The sequence below is a fragment of the Emydura macquarii genome, unplaced genomic scaffold, assembly GCF_026122565.2.
Source record: "Emydura macquarii macquarii isolate MOO-44397 ecotype Brisbane River unplaced genomic scaffold, CSIRO-AGI_Emac_v2 contig_2975, whole genome shotgun sequence".
Classification (NCBI taxonomy): Eukaryota; Metazoa; Chordata; order Testudines; family Chelidae; genus Emydura; species Emydura macquarii.
Window position 1 is genome coordinate 4,178,746 of NW_027133112.1, and position 19,033 is coordinate 4,197,778.

Sequence of the window (19,033 nt, forward strand, 5' to 3'; positions counted from 1 at the left end):
AGGTATATTTCAATTTTAAGAATGTTTCCATTCTCTAGGATAGGTGCATTCATTGCATAACATTGAATGAAACAGGAAAATGTCTCCCTTGCCAGTTTCTGTATTTGAACACTACATTGAAATATGGGGAAAGAGATTCATTTTCTTTTCAACCATATAAGAAAATTGAGGCAGACACATGTTGATTAAATACATTACTAAGAAAGATCATTCACAATGTGCCTGCCTATGATTATAATCTCTCTTCTGCCATCCTCATGTCCCAAAATTGGATGCCTCCTCTCCCTCAGCTGGAATCACTAGACATCTAGGAACAATCCTCCATTGCACTGTACCTTGTATAGGTGTTTACACCTCTGTACAGTGAGTGCAAAATGGGTCTAAAGTATCACCAAATCATACTGAAAGTGAAGAATCAGACCCAAGTCTTCTCAATATGAGGAAAATGGATCTTGAGCCTCAAAAGTTAAACTCTTGGTACTGACTCCATTGTTTATTACATTATGACTGTTGATGAGGGGAATGCAACATTAAAATATATTGAGACAAATTCAGTATTGGTGAAAATCCATTTACTTCAGTAGGTGAATTTGGCTCTTTGTGAATGGAGTATGAAACTGTGCTCCAACAGAAACCAAACATGAAGACATTATATTTGTAATATTTTATATTTAGGACTGTCTGTACTTGATCTACAGTAAACATCGTTTTTTGAGAAAATGTTAGAGCATGAAGATAGGCATACTTCTTGCCCTTTCACATCTATGACCAAATAACACATTCTGAATTTGGAATTCCAGTAACAATCAATGAGATGTTTGTGTCCAGGTCACTGGCAGGACCTATCCCTTATAGAGCAAAATATTGCATAAATTATTGAATTAGTCAATCTTTTATACCTGTAATGCTACCAGAGTAATTTGATGGATTAACTTCTGCATATACACTCTTGCCAAGGTACTTAAGCTTGTATCTATCTTTAAGATTGTAATTTATCCCATTGACTTAAATGGAAGTACTCGCAGGTTGAGCTGTGTGAGGATTTCAAGTTCTGATTTGCAGGGAATTCAGTTATTTTGAAATTTGTTTTGTTCTGAATCTGAATGAAAACAAAGGATTTCTAAAATTGCTATGATATGAAATTTCAAAAAAAAATTGTTCATGTCAATCAAGACCTTTGTTTCAATAAAATAGAAACATTACATTTCCATTTTGACATTTTAAATATACATTTTACAATATAAAATAAAATAAATTTCTAAACAAAAAGTCATTTTGATATGAAAAAACATTCCATTCCAAAAATGTAACAGTGTAATGTGTGGACTTCTCAAAATGCTTTCTTTCAGTTTTTTTCCCAAAATAAAATTTCTTTGGAAATCAACACATTTCTGCAGGAAGTTTCAGTTTTGATGAAATGACATTTTCTGATGGCAAAACATTCCACTGAAAAATAATTTGACCAGATCTATTTACAAGCTTAACAACCTTTCTGAACTGTGCCCCCTTTCAGTAAATGAAAATAATCCAGAGAATCATAGAAATGTCCCCTGGAAGGGACCTCAATAAGTCATCACCCTGCAATGAGGAAGGACTAAGTATTACCAAGACTATCTCTGCCAGATGTCTGTCTAGCCTGTTCTTAAAAAAACCCAGTGATGGAGATTCCACAACCTCCCTTGATAATTTGTTCCAGTTTTAACTACTTCTTACAGTTAGGAAATGTTTCTTAGGATACGTTTACACTGACGGCGGCAAAATCGCCACGGCCAGATCGATCTTTCAGGATTGATTCAGTGGTCAGTGAGACCCGCTCAATCGATCAGGAAGTCGACTGAGTACGTCCACCCCCACAAGTAGCGTAGCGCTGAATCGACGGGAACACGCAGTATGAACAGTGCGCAGAAGGGAAGCTCAGCAGTCGACGTCAGTTACGCAAACTACTCTGCGTAATTTGCATAATTCCCGTCGACTGCCACCAAATCGCACGGTCAGTGTGAACCAGCCCTTAATCTCTAACATAAATCCCCCTTGCCCATTACATTATGTAAGCCCATTACTTCTTGGCCTGTCCTCAGTGGTTAAGGAAAACAATTTATCACCCTCTAATAACAATCTTTTACATACTTGAAAACTGCTATGTTCCCCCCTCAGTCTCCTCTTTTCCAATTTTTTCAATCTTTCCTCATAAGCCTTTTCTAAACATTTAGTCATTTTTGTTGCTCTCCTCTGGACTTTCTCCAATTTCTCCACATCTTTACCAAAGTATCGTGCCCAGAGCTGGACACAGTACTCCATCTGACGCTTTATCAAAGCTGAATAGAGTAGGAGAATTATTTCTCATGTCTTGCTTGCATCGCTCCCACTAATACATCCCAAGATTATGTTTTCTTTTTTTGCAAGAGTATTACCCTGTTGACTCATATTTAGCTTGTGATCCAATATAATTTATGCAGTACTCCTTTCTAAATAGTCATTTCCCATTTTGTATTTGTGCAATTAGTTATTCCTTCCTAAGTACCATACTTTGTCCTTATTGAAGTTCATCCTATTAGTTTCAGAAAATTCTCCAGTTTGTCAAGATCATTTTGAATTCTAATCCTGTCCTTCAAAACACTTGCAACCCCTCTCAGTTTGGCATCATCCGCAAATTTTATAAGTGTATTCTCTATGCCATTATCAAAATCAATTATGAGGATATTGAATAGAACTGGACCCAGAACAGATCCCTGTGGGACCCCACTCAATATGTCCTGCCAGCTTGACTGTGAACCATTGATAACTACTAAGTATGGTTTTCCAACTAGTTGTACGCCCACATATAGTAGATTTGTCTAGGCTATATTTCTCTAGTTGGTTCATGAAGTCATGCAAAATGGTATCAGTAGCTTTAACTTGCACAGCTGACTTTTCAGAATTTTTTATTTTTTTGGTTGTTTTGCATCTCCACAGAGCTTGTTTTGATCTTTCACAGATGTGTTCTATCTCTTCCTTCCTTCACTCTCACCATCACTGTTGTGTAAGGGTGGAGGGGCACACCGTATGTATGGATGCCTTTGCATAACTGTAGCAATTCACCATTGTAAATTGGATGGCAAACACTCACTCCAGTGTAGATTATTCACTTTAAGAAAGCTTCCAAATGAAATAGAGGTTAATTTCTGTGTGACAGAAAATAAGGCATTGCCATATTAGTACCTTTGATCTGATGATTGGCTAATGGCAAATCCATATTCTCTGTGCAACCATTCCTAAAGCATATGCAGTGCAACATTTTCAAAAACATGTAAGTGACTTAGGACTCTGTCACATTTTCAGAAATGAGACAGGTGCTAGTGACCAGATCCTCAAAGAGACGTCGGCACCTAACTCCCACTTACTCCAATGGCAGTTAGGTGTTAAATACCTTTGAGGATCTGGGTCTAGGCGCCTAAGGTCATTGACTTTCAATGAGATTTAGACTCCTAATCCTCTTAAACATTTTTGAAAAGGTTGTCCAGAATGCTTAGTTTTAATTAATCATGCTTAGCATATATATGTATACATTGGGCACCAATCTTTCCCTGTCACAGCTTTTGGTTATCCTATTTGATTTAACCTCACGTTGCAAGCTGGTTAGCAAGAAAATGAAATGCTCAAAATGCTTTACCATACCTGATTGTGGGCTTTGTTTTGGGATTTTAGCTGCTGCTTCGGGGCTGGAGGTGGAGTGCACACGCTGATTGGAAGAGTTATGGACGCTACTGGGAACAGCTGCTGAGATGTTCTTGCGAGGTTTCATATCTTGCAGCCACATTGGGGATGCTTCAAAGGCCTGCATGCGCCGAGAGTGGCTGTTAGCATTGACTTTGAGAAATGCCTGGGCCTTGTATTCCTGAAGGTCTCCGTAGTTGGCATCTGTCACCCTGCATTCATACAAGCCTTCATCCTTTTTCCTCACTTTTGAAATCTGCAGCTTGTGGGAGATGTCGTTCCCTTGTACTTTCACTGTCTGTAAGTTTTCAAGGAACAAAAAAAAATACAATATCATATATTGCCATTCTGACATTCTTTCTCTATGAAGAATATATTGACATACAGAATGCAGCTATCCTAAGAGTATGTCTACACTGCAATTATACATCTGTGGCTGGCCTGTGCCAGATGACTCAGGCTTGCGGGTCTCAGGTTGGGGGGCTGTTTAATTTCAGTGTAGACTTCCAGGTTTGAGCTTGAGGCCAGGTCTACGACCCTACTAGGTGGGAGGGTCCCAGAGCTCAAGCCGCAACCTGAGCCTGGAAATCTACACTGCAATTAAACAGCCCCGCAACATGAGCCCTGAAACCTGAGTCAGCTGGAATGGGCCAGCTGTGGGTGTGTAACTGCAGTGTAACATATCTTAAAAGACCGTGAGCGAAATCAATCTGTGGTATAATTTTCCTTACTTCAGTGAAGTTACACTAGGGATGAATTTTGCTTTCTGCATGCATAGGGACAACTGGTGACTTAATTCCAAATCTATTTAGATGGTATGCTCTGAAATGTTAATTGGCCTCAGACAAACAATCCAGTCTCCCATACTCTTTAATTAATTCTTTAAGATCATGAGCATTCTGAATGAGCTTTCTTGCACGAAGCTGATGTCAGTGCATTTTTTTTGGTTAAACCTTTTCAATTAGATGACTTTATTGAATCATTCAGATTTTGAACCACTGCATTAAGTCTTATTGGAAATGTTTGCCAATGTTTAAATTTCCTTAACACTGTATTAGATTATCTTGTAGTCCTCATTGTTTTAAAAATGATCACTTGACATTAAATTTGTCCCCTTTAGACTTGCACAAGGCTTTGTGCATTCCGTTCGTTAGCAGTAATAATGAGGCATCTGGTGACAGATAGCCAGTTTTTTTCATTTTATTTATAAAAGCATGTGCTTATTAAAATAACATGAGATCTCTGTGATTTGACAATAGAAAATAGCTCATACTCTGTGTTATATTATGAGACATCAGCTAATACCGAGACATTCAATGTAATCTTTGATATCCTAAGGCAACATAACACATTTTTCACCTTGTATAATTAATTTAAAAAGCACAAATTATTTAATTTTTTAAAGAAGTAACAAGACATTGCAATTTACTCATAACTGAAAGGTACCAAGAAACACTAGCAAAAGTAGCAGATATTTCTGTTTATACACTTCTTTCCTTAGTCATTTTTATTTAATAGGATATTACTTTATATCTGTAATTCATACCAGAACACTTTTTCATTTATGGATTACTCTAATAGCAAGCCATGTTGAGGGTTCATCATCATTGAAAACTATGATTTTTAGGGAGTGTCCTTAGTTCCTGCCACCTATATCCGTTATATAAATTTAGATGCAAATATAGCTTCATTTCATGTAAATACAGAAGACTGAAGGCAGTGTGCAGTACAGAAACATTTGGATAATGAAGATAAGGCAGATCATAAAAAAGAAAAAGTATTAGACTGCAATGAGGTATGTTTAATTTATGATTATTCAACATATAGTTACTGATAGCTTGGGATATCATAGTCACCATTTTGGCAAAGCCCTTATCTTGCCTGCTGGATAAAACTTGTAAGGCAATACTTATGGATACATCACTGCAGCAAGAAATTTGATAGACCTTTAAGTGTACAATATTATTGTTTTCAGCTCTGTATATGAATTATTTTATATGGCAAACTGTACTTAAACTATAGATTACATTTTCCCATCATAATGTTAAGCAACATTAAATCCACAGAAAGTTCTGGATAGTAAACCTTAATCAATAATAATATAATACCTGTACTGACCCAGTCATGAAAAACAATACCAAAAAAAAATTGAAAGGGCAGTCAGCATGTAAATTGTCTCTGTGGGCCAAATTCTGTTTTCATGAATCCCCAAGCAACATCAGTGAAGTCAATGGTGTTGCATAGGAGTAACTGAAGGCAGAATTTGTTTCTCTTAAGCCATTTCTAAATTTTAAAATGCAAAGACAGCATGCTTCATTATATAATGTTTCTCTTCCAAATTATAGATTCATAGATTCTAAGGCCAGAAGGGACCACTGTGATCACCTAATCTTACCTCTTGTATAACACAAGCCTTATAAATTCCCCACAATAATTCCTATAGCATATCTTTTATAAAAAAAAAATCCATGCTTGATTTAAAAATTGTCCATGATGGAGATCCACTATGACCTTGGTAAATTGTTCCAGTGGTTAATTGCTCTCACCATTAAATATTATGCCTTAGTCCAGTTTGAATGTATCTACTTTCAATTTCTGGCTTTTGGATTGTGTTATACCTTTTGCTGCTAGATTGAAGAGTCCATTATTAAATATTTGTTCCCCATCTAGGTATTTGACTGTAATCAAGTCAACCCTTAACCTTTTCTTTCTTAAAACAAACAGATTGAGCTCCTTGAATCTATAAGGCATGTTTTCTAATACCTTAATCCTTTCTCGTTACTTTTTCTCTGAACCCTCTCCAATTCATCAATATCCTTTTTGAATTGTGGGCAGCAGAATTGGACAAAGTATTCCAGCACCAGTCACAGCCATGCCAAATACAGAGGTAAATAATCTCTCAATTCCTACTCAAGATTCCCCTGTGTATGCATCCCACGATGACATTAGCTCTTTTGGTTATGGTATCACAATGAGGGCTCATGTTCAGCTGATTATCTACCACAGGCATCACAGTTTTTTTCAGAGTCATTGCTTCCCAGGATAGAGTTCCCAATCCTGAAAATATGGCCTACAGTTTATGTTCCCAGTTGTATATGTTTACATTTAGCCATATTACAATGCATATTGTTTGCTTGAGCCCAGTTTAACATGCAATCTAGAATCATTCTGAATTAGAGTCCTGTCCTCTTCATTATTTATCACTTCCCCAGTTTTTGTGTCATCTGCAAACTTTATCAATGATCATGTTATGTTTCCTTCTAGGTCATTGATAAAGATGTCATATAGCATAATGCCAACAACTGACCCCCTCTGTGGGACTCCGCTGGAAACAGACCCACCCTTTAATGTTTCCTGGTTTACAGTTTCATTTTGAAACATAAGTTAGCCAGTTTTTAATCCATTTAATGTGTGCTATGTTTAATTTTATATTGTTTGTTTTTTAATCAAATGTTGTGTGATACACAAGTCAAACACACAGAAGTCTAAGTATTTTATATCAACACTTGTCAACCAAACTTGTAATCTCACCAAAAAAAAAAAAAAAAAAAAGGCAATATCCAGTTAGTTTGACAGGATCTATTTTCCATAAATCCATGTCAATTTGTATTAATTACGCTATCCTCCTTTAGTTCTTCATTAATCAAGTCCCTTATCACCCACTCCATTAGCTTTCCAGGGATTGATGTCAGGCTGGCAGGCCTATAATTACTTGGGTCATCCTGTTTACCCTTTTAAAAAATTGGTTCAGCATCAGCTTTCTTCTAGTCTGCTGGGACTTCCCTGGGCTCCAATTTTATTGAAAATCAACCTTAGAAGACCAGTGATCTCCTCAGTCAGTTCTTTTAAAACTCTTGGATACAAGTTATCTGGACCTGCTGATTTTAAGATGTCTAACTCAGTAGCTTCTGTTAAATATCCTCCAGACAACTTAGTGTACTCGAAAGTGTGTTATCACCACCTTCTGATGAGACCGTATTATCTGTTTTTCCCCAAATACAGAACAGAAATATTTATTGAACAATTCTGTCTTTTTGCATTATTATTTATAATTCTTCTATGTCCATCTAGTAATGGAACACTACCATTGTCAGGATTTTTTTGTTCCTAATATATTGAAATAACTTCTTATTGTCTTTACACTCTGCTGACCATAGATTTCACCTCGTGTCCCTTCACTTCCCTTACCAATTTTGTTCAATTCCTAACTTCTGATTTATATTCATTACTATCAACTTTCCCTTTCCTCCCTTTGTTACTATTTATTTAGTTAATTAGTTTTTTGCAGCTGTCTTTACTTCCCCTTTTACTAAATAGGTTTTTTAACCAGTACACTCTTCTTCAGTTGCGGGATTGTGTCTTTTGAGGCATCTAGTGAGGTGATCTTAAACGATTCTCAATTATTATTCACATTTTTCTGATTAAATTCTTTCTTCCAGTTGATTTGGCTCATAATTGTTTTCAGCTTTTTAAAACTGGCCCTTTTAAAGCATTTTTATATATTGATAACCTGGACTTTATTCTTCTTGCACATTTTAAATGTGATCAAGTCATGATTACTGGTACTTAAGCTACCATTAACTTTTAATTCTGTGATCATTTCCTCTTTATCTGTTACGACAAGGCCTAATATATAATTTCTCCATATAGGCTGCAACACTTTTTGAGCTATGCTATCTATAACGTTTAGAAATTCCAATGATGGTTTAATACTGGCAGCATGAGAACTCCAGCATATGCAAATTGAAGTCTCGTATAGGTTTTTTTCCTACACGTTATTGATAGGTGTGTAAGGAGGTGATCATCATGTTCACTAGTATGAATGAGAGGACTGTAGCAGACACCATCTTGTGCTTTATCTGTTAGGACTCAGATCACCAGAAATGGTGAGTTTCAGCATTGTTAAAAGCCCACTCACTACATATTACCATCCCTTGATAAAGATTTACCAAATGCAGTTAAGAGTTTATTCTCCCTTTGGTATGGATAAATTCCATTAACACTAAGGGGAATTCTATGCACGCATCCAAGAAAAAGTAGGCCCCTTTTATAGCAAGTATATTTAGAATGCCAATTTAATGTAGACAACATTTTTATTGCAAATATAAAATATCTTTTACACAAGCCTCTAAAAATATCGAGCTGTATAATACAATAGCCTGGCTTTAATTATCAACACACAAAATGAGAGATACTTTTAATTTGAAAAGCCTAAAGATGGGCCAAATCCTATGTCTCTTATTCAGTCAAAGTTCCTATGGATTTCAGTGGGCATTCTGAATGAGTTGGTCCTGAGTATTTAATGAGTTTATTGGTTGGGGTTGTATTTCTACTGTCATAGTGCCCAAAGGCCCAAATCAGGAGTCCATCAAGCCAGGCGCACTGTACAAACTCATTGGAAACATATGGTTCATGCCACAAATGGTTTACAGTGTAAGGTGACAAGCAACATAGGAAATATGAGTGAGAGAGCTGTGGTCAAAATGTGTACAGTTTTTAATACAATGTATATACATTAAAATGCATCAATGCATTTCGACTATACTTGACGGCCCTTCAACCTAACATTAATTAGTTGGTTAATTACTTGTAGGCACCAGAGAAGAAAGGAGGGAAGGATTTAACGTGCATGATTAGCTTATATTGCTGATTAATGTAGTTGTTGCTCAGTTAGGGCCAGATCGTGCCTGTGTTGAGCTGCACAGCCCCACTGGGAGTTCAAGATGGATTCTGCCTCAGAGAGGCAAAATCCCTCTGGAGATCATGTGAGATGTGCACACTGCAGTATTTGTTAGGAATGAACAGCCTGCTTCCCCCTGCATTAACTGGCTCAGCAGGGACATGCACTATGGCCCCACCTCCTCCTTAAATCCCTGGGGCACTGGAAAGGAGCAGTCCTTCAGCTTCTCTAAGTGCAGGGACTGCAAATCAGGGGAAATGATTCTGTGCCCTCCTCTCCCCTCTACAAAGCCCAGACCCTGTCTGAGACATAACTGTGTGAAAAGAGGTCTGACTTTTATCTCTACATGGGAGATAGTTAACTCCAGTATTGTACAGCCTAACCTTGCAGGCGTGACAGAGGGAGCACACCCAGTGAAGTCAATAGCGGTACTGCCACAAGAAGAACTGCATCCTGGTTCTTATTGGGTCAAATGCCCTCTCAGCAGCAGCAATGTCTATTTTCTGCCAGCTGTAACTATTTTCTGAAATCACCCATTTAAATAGCTACATATTCCAGCTCAAGGGAAATGAAGTTGTAGGGCAAAATTTCAGCATTTATTCCTCATTTAGAATTCTGGGGCTGGATCAACCTCTCCTGGGGTAAATCCAAACAGAGGGGTTACTTGGGGGTGGGTTAATGGATGGGTGGGGACTCTGTGCTAGGTGAGATTATCCTTGTGGAGTTGACCCATTTTTAGGGATGGAGAGGGCATAGCGGGATTTCCTCCTGATGAGTAAACCATGGTGTGCACCCATCAACTTTATGGATTCCCAGATGGTCCAAGGCCATTCACAGCTAATCCATGTATTTCTGTCAGGTCTCCATCTTGTCCTGTCACCATGGCTCCAATGGAGCTGTGGTAACAGGGCTTCCCCAGCACTATAATAAAAGGAGGAGAGGGAGATGGAGCTCACCACCATGAAGAGGCTCCACCCAGAGCTAGTTCGGTCCCAGGTTGCAATACCATTCCTGGGGAGGATTTGCATGGGACTGGTACAAGAATCTCTAGCCTTCACCACTTCCCTAAGTGTGGCTAACCACTGCCCACCTTCAGCATGTTCAGTTCCCAATCTCCTCCCCCCAGTAGATCCCTGTTCCATGGAGAGTCTTCTGCAAGATCTTGGGAAGTGTGTGTTGGGGGAGGTGAAAAGGGGAAGAAGAGCAGTGCCGAGGAGGATGCTGACCATCTTTCCATGTGGAATGTTTGGGGTGAGCATGCCCTGGCCCTTGATTTTGCTTTTGTTGAGGAAATCTGTATCAATGCAGTTTACTGAACCCATTGGGGCTGTATTGCTTCTCGGGTAATGTACACAGAAAGCATCTCTCTCTGAGTCTATCTGTCTGTCATCATGTAAACAGCCTCAAAGGGCGGGTGGAAGGAGCAGAGAAACTAAAGTAAACTCCATGAATGTGATTAGTTGGTTGCCCAGAGGCTTTTGGATGCATGTTAATTTATGGCAAGTGTAAAGTAATTAACTATGGAGGAATGACCTCTAATTTTTCAAATACTTACGCTTATCTTTGTTCCATCATTGTCCAAGTCTCTCTCCGGTAAGAGCTCCACCTGTTGGGAAACAATAATGTTTGTGACAAGCTGTTGCCGTGCAGTGCTGGGCTACTAATCACTAAAGCAAAGCAGATTAGCTCAGCCAGCCTTTCTCCGAGAACACTTGTATACTAAGGGTGCCACCTATGGGCAGAACCGCATTCCTCCGTGTTAGGGATGAGTGGGAGCGTGGAACGGACCGAACTGAAAATTCAGCTTCAGTTTTATACGAGGGCTATTGCCACAGCCAGCCTTACAAGACTGTGGCACACTGAAAACTCTGTATTGAAAACGAGAGCAGATGTATAGTGTCTTCTTTTAAGACTAAACTGTGACCCACCATCCTGTTTCGATTTGGCTCCACTATGGATCCTTAGCACAAAAACTCGTGTGGATGGCAGAGGAGGACTAAAATGTTAGAGACAATGATTTTTTTTCGGTCCTATCTCCGGGAAAACACTGAAGTCAAAGGGAGAGTTCCCCTCCCTTTTCTTTATATAAACGCGGACTGGACCCAGTGGATGCTGGTGTGGTTGGTCTGAAACCATACACCGAATCCTATTAGAACGATATCTAGTCTTTCCAGTGTAGCTATCAATCAGAAAGAATGCAGGGGACAAGAATGAGATTCTTCTACAGACAAGAGTCTTCGGTACTAGACTGTGAAGGCTACAATGATGTATTTATATTTTGTATAACAGCTCCCCTCCATGCCGGCAGAGCTGGACTTACAAACTCGAGTGCACCAATCGCCAATAAGGGATTTGTATAGAATCTCGCCCTTGGGGAAATACACCCCTGCGAGAAGCACTCAATTAACATATGCTTTCTTTGAAAGGAGAATCAGACTTGAGAAATCGATGTGGCTTCCCCCAAGATCCGAAGCAGAGCTAGGGGCGTGGCAGGCACCGAAGATACGGTCCCCTGGGTTGGACATTTCTCCCTGCAGCCTGCTGTGCTGCAATGTATGGATAACATTAAACCTTCGGGGGGATCCGGTATCCTCCCCCTCTTTCGGCGTGCTTGTGTGGACGGGCCGCTCAGAGGAGGGGGGCGGGGAAGGGGAAGCCAAGGGAGACGCATCAGTACCTGAGTGCCCGTCACCTCGGCTCCAGCCTCCTGCTCCTCGGCTGCTCGCAGAAACCACCATTGGATCTCGAGGTACACGGAGGCGGAGCCGCTCTGGAAAGCGCACGACATCTCCACGTTCTGCCCTTCAGTAGCTGTGACATTTCGGGGGAACTCGGTAAATTTTGCTGCAAAACAAACGCACGGCTTATTGCGATCTCCCGCTTCCTCTTCTCTCCCTCTCCCATTTTCGCCTGTTTTTTCTCATCTTTCTCCCTGCCCTTTTCTCTCGTTTCTCTCCGTTTCCTTCTCTTTTTTTCTCAGTACCTCATTTACATTCCCCCTTTCCCTATCTCGTTCCCATTTCTCTATTCCATATCTTTTTCTCACTCCCTTTCCCCATCGCCTCTTATTCCCCCCCCCCCCTTTTATCTCTCACACTGACATATTTTCTGCGATCCGCACAACTCCGGCTCTTGTACTCAAGTCCCGCTAATGGGAAGGCTAAATGCCCCCATCCGATCGCTCCCTTGGGTTAAGAAAGTTACATATAATTAGATCCAAATATCCTTGGGTGGAATGCGGTATTTCGCCAAACACATTGAGGGATTTCAGTGCAAGGCAATTTGGAAAATGAGCCCAGCTCATTTATTGACTAGCCTAGGTGAGTTTATAGTCTGGGGATTATTAAACACTATGTGGCTAACTGACATAGACATTTAGAATGCGTCATGTTCTAAGGAGCGGGTTGTGTTCACTCATCAAAATGCACACTTCCATCACATTAACTGAGTCACGTATTCTTTTAGGATAATTCATTCTTGCGCATTGAAACGAAGAAACAGTGCTTCTTAACATTCTTTGTCCTGGCAGGCTCACTTTCCAAAACGAGCAAACATCCCACAGCTGTAAATATGACTAGCCCATCTTACCACATCATCGTACGGTGTAGCAAAATTCATACAAATGCACACAGTGCAGGGCACCGACCAGTATTTCTTAAAAGTCATCATCGTGCCTCCCTATATTTGCCTTAGGCTCACGTATAACACATTTAAAAATCATGCAGCCTTGGTGATAAACTTTGTAGAACCCACCATGAGCAGAGAGAGAAAGAAAAATCAAATGAACCTTGTGCTTCAAATCTAAGAAACCCTGGACAGCCACAGACCCAAAGAATTCAACAGCCAGTTATCCATTCCCAGCTGTGTATGGTTATAGGTTGACAAAGCTCAGGACGGAATATTTCCAGTGTTTCCCTTTCCCCCTAATGCATCCAAGCTGGTTATTTGGAGTTTTTTTTGTGGGGCAGTTTGGGAATATACAGAAACACCTTTTGCTTTTAAAATATGTACTCTATGAAACAGAAGCACATAAAGACTACTATTTTTGATTTACAGTATTTCTTCCCCCCCCCTCCCCATTCAATTATTTTAATCATCTAACTAGCTATTCAGCTAGCTAACAGGCACAGGGGCTGTTTATTCTGCATGCTCACGGATTGAAAGAAGTTTTCCTCCCTGGTCAGTGTTTTAAAAAAAAAAAAAAAAAAAAAAATCAACGCCGGAGTTGTGTTTGCAGAAATGATGCAGCCGGCAGACCCAGCTGCTCTGTCCATGGTGCTGAAAGGATCACTGCAGCCCCCGAAGTCCCACACAGCTGGGTTCTGCAGAGCCGGCGCTGCTTGGAATGCAAGGGGCGCTTTTTAGTGGGGTCTTCAAAGAAGTCAGGCTTTTTTGAGAAATACACCTAGTCACCAACGGTCTGAGACTGAGGATCACAGAACGGAGTGGAAAGGGAGCCAGTTCCTACACAAACTGCAATATAGAAGGAAGGCACATAATTTAGCCGCCTTACAGTATGTGTGCATGTAATAATAATGTATGCACGGGTGGGTTTTCGCTGTAAGCATTCATATGCTCACAACCCAAGCACGCGTATGTGTGCATTCGTTACAAACATATACACAGCATTTTCGTCTGTCCAGGAGGTTTCTTATCTTTCCTCCTTGCAATCGAGTGTAAGAAGGCGGTTTTCTTCTCACTAGGGGGAAACTTCTCCCCTTCTTTTGCGGTTTGTTTATAATTTCTAAGGCTCGGAGGCTATATTTCCCTGTGCATCTTTTTGGAAGCCCTGCTTCGGATTTTAGGGAATACACACACGCACACACGTTTGACAATGAGCGATCTTACCTTGGGTAGAGAGTCCTTGTTGAATATACAAAACGGAAAAGAAAAGGCATCCCACATAAGCCAGAAAGATCCCCATCATTCCAAAGCGAAGCAAAAAAGTCACATCAGGGTAACACAAAGCAAAGGTGCCCTCGCGGAAAGCAATAACACAACACGCAAATTTACAAAAAGGCTCTGCGCTGTAGCCTGGGCTGCGCCACTGCGAGCATTCTGCTCCTAGTGGAATCTTTTCTTTGGGAAGAGAGGCTATTGCGTACACTGATGGTTCAGCTGAACGGGCTCGGAAGCTGTGATGCCTGAAGTCCAGACCCAGACTAAAAAAACAAAAACAAACCACCGCTGAAAAGTGGGGATCAGCTGCCTTCTCTGCCTTTCTTTCAGCTACCTGGCAGATCCGTCCAACGTCAGCTCCAGCTGCACAGGATTGCGTGATGATGACTGCCCTCCCTAAACACTGATCCGGCTTAGGAAGTGGGAAGTGGGGGAAAGGGGAGGGGAGGAAGGGAGAGGAGTCTACTGGGCTTGCATTGCTTCAACTTTTTCCTCTAATGGCTGCGATGATGCCTTTAACCCTTCCCGCCTTCTGCGTTTTCTGTACCTCTCCACCTGCTGTTACTGGGGCTGGGTAACATGCTGGAGGAAAGCAGTTTTTTGCGTAAGCTGGAGCTGAGGAGCCTTTATTGCACTGATGCAATCTCATCTGGCATCCAAGATCGGTCAGAGAATAAGAGGACAATGCAGTGGTTTGATTTTTGGTGGGTTTCTGGCTCTCTGTCTCCCTCCTTCTCTCTCTCTCTCTCTTTCTCTAATGTAGCTTAGGGGAAAACAGTTAAATATTATGAGTATGCTGCTGAACTTCTTGTTGACTGCCCCAAATAACTATGACCACCTAATGTTTTTCATTCAAAATGTTGTTGATCAGCTTCTCTCCAAAATAGATTAATAGGACTTAGAATGATCAGTTACTTATAGAATACATTCATTTATATATGATCTTAGAATATATATATAGTATGTGGAAACATCTATATACACATATGCGTGTGTATGTGTGATTTGCCCAGAAAAAACCATCAGTCTTTGATACTTTGATATTCTATTGATGTGTCAAAGTAAAAAATATATGTATAATACAGTGAGATTTTAACTACATAAAGAATGTTTCCTTCCAGACTGTATTCATTACACATTCCTTGTATTGACTGGAATTCATAAGCCTATGATACCATAGTGCAGTCAAGAGGAAAACCATGACTATATTATGTTTTCAAAGAGTCTTAAAAGGAAGACCTTTGACTAAAATATACTGCTGACTGGAGGAAGGAGCCATCCAGAAATAATTCATTGCATTAAGGCAACGCTAAATACCTTAACTTTGATATCAAAGACTAAGACCAAAAAAAAAATCAGGACACTGAAATGAAGTGGGTATGTGACAAGTATTCAGACTGTCAGATCGCTTATATAATTAATAGATATAAGCTAAAAAATAAACATTTATGTCCAGTTAGGAAAAAAATTGTAGCCATAAAATTGCATTATATCCATATGGACAAATTGTTTTCTCATTGAGTGGAGCATTGGACAGATCTGTCATTTAAAACAATGGCAATGCAGCAGTTCCACAATGGTTAAGGAGCAACTTTTGCTTTACTCACTGCACCAATCTCGCTCAGATGAAGTGATTATATCTACATAAGACATTTGACATAAGAAAAACAACTGTCTAGAACCATACCATGGGATTAATGAAAAGTAATTATTTTGTCTTCACCTCAAGATTTATTTATTTTACAAATGTCAGACTTCACCTCAATATTTATATAGCAGAAGGAGATATTTCCCCATGATAATGGTCTGTTCCACTGATGTCACCTTTTAAGTATAGCAATTTTAATTAAAAAAATACAGAGTACAGTATAAATACTCAAAAAAAAAAAAATTACTGCAGATACAGCAAAAGTACTTAACTTGGAAAGGTTTATTTTGCTATAGAGATATAATTGTTCTAACGGAGTCATGGTAAATATATCCAAAACCAAGAAAGGTCTACAAAAAGAAGGAAGAGAGAAACATGTTCTCAAAGTCGATGAGACTGAATTTTCAAAGATGTCTAGTGATTTTGAGCATCTCTGTTATTAGGCACCCAACATGAAACACCTTACAGGGACCCGATTTTCCAGAGATGGAATCTCAGCGTTTTCTGAAAAGTCAGAACCCTTTCAGGTGTCTCAAACTGAGCAGCCAAAATCCCTAGTCACCTTTGAAAATATAGGCTGACTGATTGTAGGCTTCAGTTTAACTACATATATGTCATCAGTAATCAATGTAAATTACAAATACATTTTCAGCAGTCAAGTTGAATGCAAACTAGGTTGAAAAAAATTCTATGCAGCATTACCTGGTTTGGAGGGGGAAAGGGAAGCATAAATAGAGCAATCTTTTACCAATCCAGACAATGTAATTTTAGCAATTTGCAATTCCCGGTGAAAGCAAATAGATTTCTCAGAAAGGTCTTATATTCAGCTGAAGTAACTACAACTTGTGCTACCATGATAGTAAGGGGACTCTTCACTGAATATACAAAATGCCATCTATCCCAGAAAGCTGAAATAGGGAAAAAAATCCTAAAACCTGGACTACAGTCAGTATATCCTTTATTCACACAATGAAATAGTGTTATGTGATGTTACCATATATTGCTAGTAGAAATGATTAGCTTTAAGTAGTTTCACATAGAAAAAAATTCCTCTTCAGCCTGACAGAGTAAAATTAACCCTGATGCAGAGAACTTGCCCATCCTCCGAGTCCCACGTTGGAGCTGGACAGGGGAGTACTTGGACCAGCTATGCTGGGAGTCTCTGCATTCCTTTTGTGCTGCAGGAAGGATCTTTATGCTGACCCCTATAATGTGGTGTGAAGGTCACTGATGGTGGCTTGTGGGAGGAATTATGGCTTGATGATTTTGCCAATTCAGTGGCTCTAAGATATGCATAAATGTCAAGAAGGGGCTGTGGACACTATTTCAGTGCATAGGCTGGAGCATCTGCACGCAATAAGGGAGAATTTCAAAAGTGTTAAGGGATCTGAATTTAGCATTTTCAGCCTATTTATAATGGCTATTGGTTATTATTTATTGTTTAATATGTATAGCACTGTAGCACACATTCAGAATCAGTGTACCCTTGTACACTGTTCAGACACATAGAAAGATGTGTTCTCTAACCCAAGCAGTTTACAATCTCAAGAAACGTATACGGCTGTTGATTGGTCTGAGTGACTTCAAGGTTCACATTGATTCTGAATTTGCTAGGTTAATTATTGCTCTCATTGACAGTATGCCTTTTTCTAGAACTGTTGGAGAAAATTGTCAACACCTTTGGAAGGGAATGGTGCCAGCATCTGTTAAAGAAACTGTCATTTCTGGGTTTGGAAAATCTTACTTATTGATCTGGCTCAGATTTCTCATTTCTGAGGGAGATTATCAAGACAATTGTGGGAAAGCCAACTTTAATAATACCTAAGAATCTTTGAGTTCAGTTGACACATACAGATGAGGTGCCAGCTCATGCCAATCCCTGGGCCTCACTAACACTGACGCATACAGAGTTGGAAACCAGTCTGGCTCACCCTAATATCTGTATCATATACTATATAATATATATACTGTATCATATACTATATAATATATATATATTTAAATATTTGCTCTGTAACTATAAAAATGTTTGCTAAGGACTTGTCTACACTTGGGTTTACACTGGCGGAGGTGGTCGATGGGAGATACGCAAGCTACATAACATAGTTTGCATATCTCTCATCGAAGTACTTACATTCACGCAGCATGGCATCTTTGTGACACTGCGTTGACTGGAGTCACCCTCCCATCAATGCAGCCTTACTCCTTTCGGGGCGATGGATTAATTTCCCATCAACTGAGTGGGTCTACACAGACCTACTCAAGCAATGCCGCTGCATCAATGCCTGGCACTGCGGCAGTGAAAACATACCCTTAGTGAATTTACAACCTACTCCAATGGGAATGCTTCTTCCATCGGCATAGATACTCCACCATTCCCTGAGATGGTAGCTATGTCAATAGGAGAAGCCCTCCCATTAACGTAGCCCTGTCTACACTGGGAGGTTAGGTCAGTAGAACTACATCGCTCAGGGGTGTGGATGTTCCACACCCTTGAGTGACGTCGTTATATTGACATAAATTTGTAGTGTAGACCAAGCCTAAAACTGTAAATTCCCCACAGTCAGGAAAAGCATTACCAAGTGTGAAATAATCCACAAGAAGTGTTGTCTCCTGCCCATTCAGTAAGGGCTATTGAATTCAAATGGGCCATTGTGGAGCAAAGAGTTTGTTAATTGCTTCACTCACAGTCCTGAAGATGGTGTATGCCCAAACCCCTGTCCTATCCAGTTTGAACAATGAGGGAAGGGAATAAAAATACCTGTTAAGGAGAACTTGGACCATGTCTACACTAGCACTTACGTTGGCAAAACGTTTGTCACTTAGGGGCGTGTAAAAACCCCTAAGCATCCCCAGCTGTTTTGTCTGGATTAGCCCTAAAGGATATTCAAACTCTGTTTACTATAGAAATTGCTATTACCTTCTGAAACCTGACTGTAACTCATTTGTATGTGTTATGCTTACCTGCTTTAATCGTATAAATAACTCCCATTTCTTTTTCCTAGTTAATAGATACTTAGTTAGTTTACTATAAGATTGGCTATGAGCTTTGTTTTTGTTGTGAGATCTAAGGAGCAAATTGACCTAGGGTAAGTGACTGGTCCTTTGAGACT

The 19,033-nt window shown here is 39.8% G+C and overlaps 1 protein-coding gene and 1 long non-coding RNA gene across 5 annotated transcripts in view; one reads left to right on the forward strand and one right to left on the reverse strand.

Moving 5' to 3' along the window:
• LOC137167698 (uncharacterized) overlaps window positions 1-4,018 on the forward strand; it is a 128,719-nt gene extending 124,701 nt beyond the window's left edge. The window contains exon 3 of the long non-coding RNA XR_010924169.1: window positions 3,685-4,018. This is a non-coding gene — a long non-coding RNA (uncharacterized lncRNA). The remainder of the gene's footprint in view (window positions 1-3,684) is intronic.
• Window positions 1-14,980, reverse strand: part of VSTM2A (V-set and transmembrane domain containing 2A) — a 34,490-nt gene extending 19,510 nt beyond the window's left edge. For all 4 annotated transcript variants that reach the window (XR_010924168.1, XM_067569947.1, XM_067569948.1 and 1 more), the window contains exons 1-4: window positions 14,222-14,980; window positions 12,051-12,217; window positions 10,929-10,979; window positions 3,655-3,991 (exon numbers count right to left, since the gene is read on the reverse strand). Coding sequence is in view for 3 of the 4 variants with exons in the window: in XM_067569947.1 (XP_067426048.1) it covers window positions 3,655-3,991; window positions 10,929-10,979; window positions 12,051-12,217; window positions 14,222-14,300 (634 nt within the window). In the remaining variant the exon portion in view is untranslated. The remainder of the gene's footprint in view (window positions 1-3,654; window positions 3,992-10,928; window positions 10,980-12,050; window positions 12,218-14,221) is intronic.
• Between the last annotated feature and the right edge of the window lie 4,053 nt (window positions 14,981-19,033).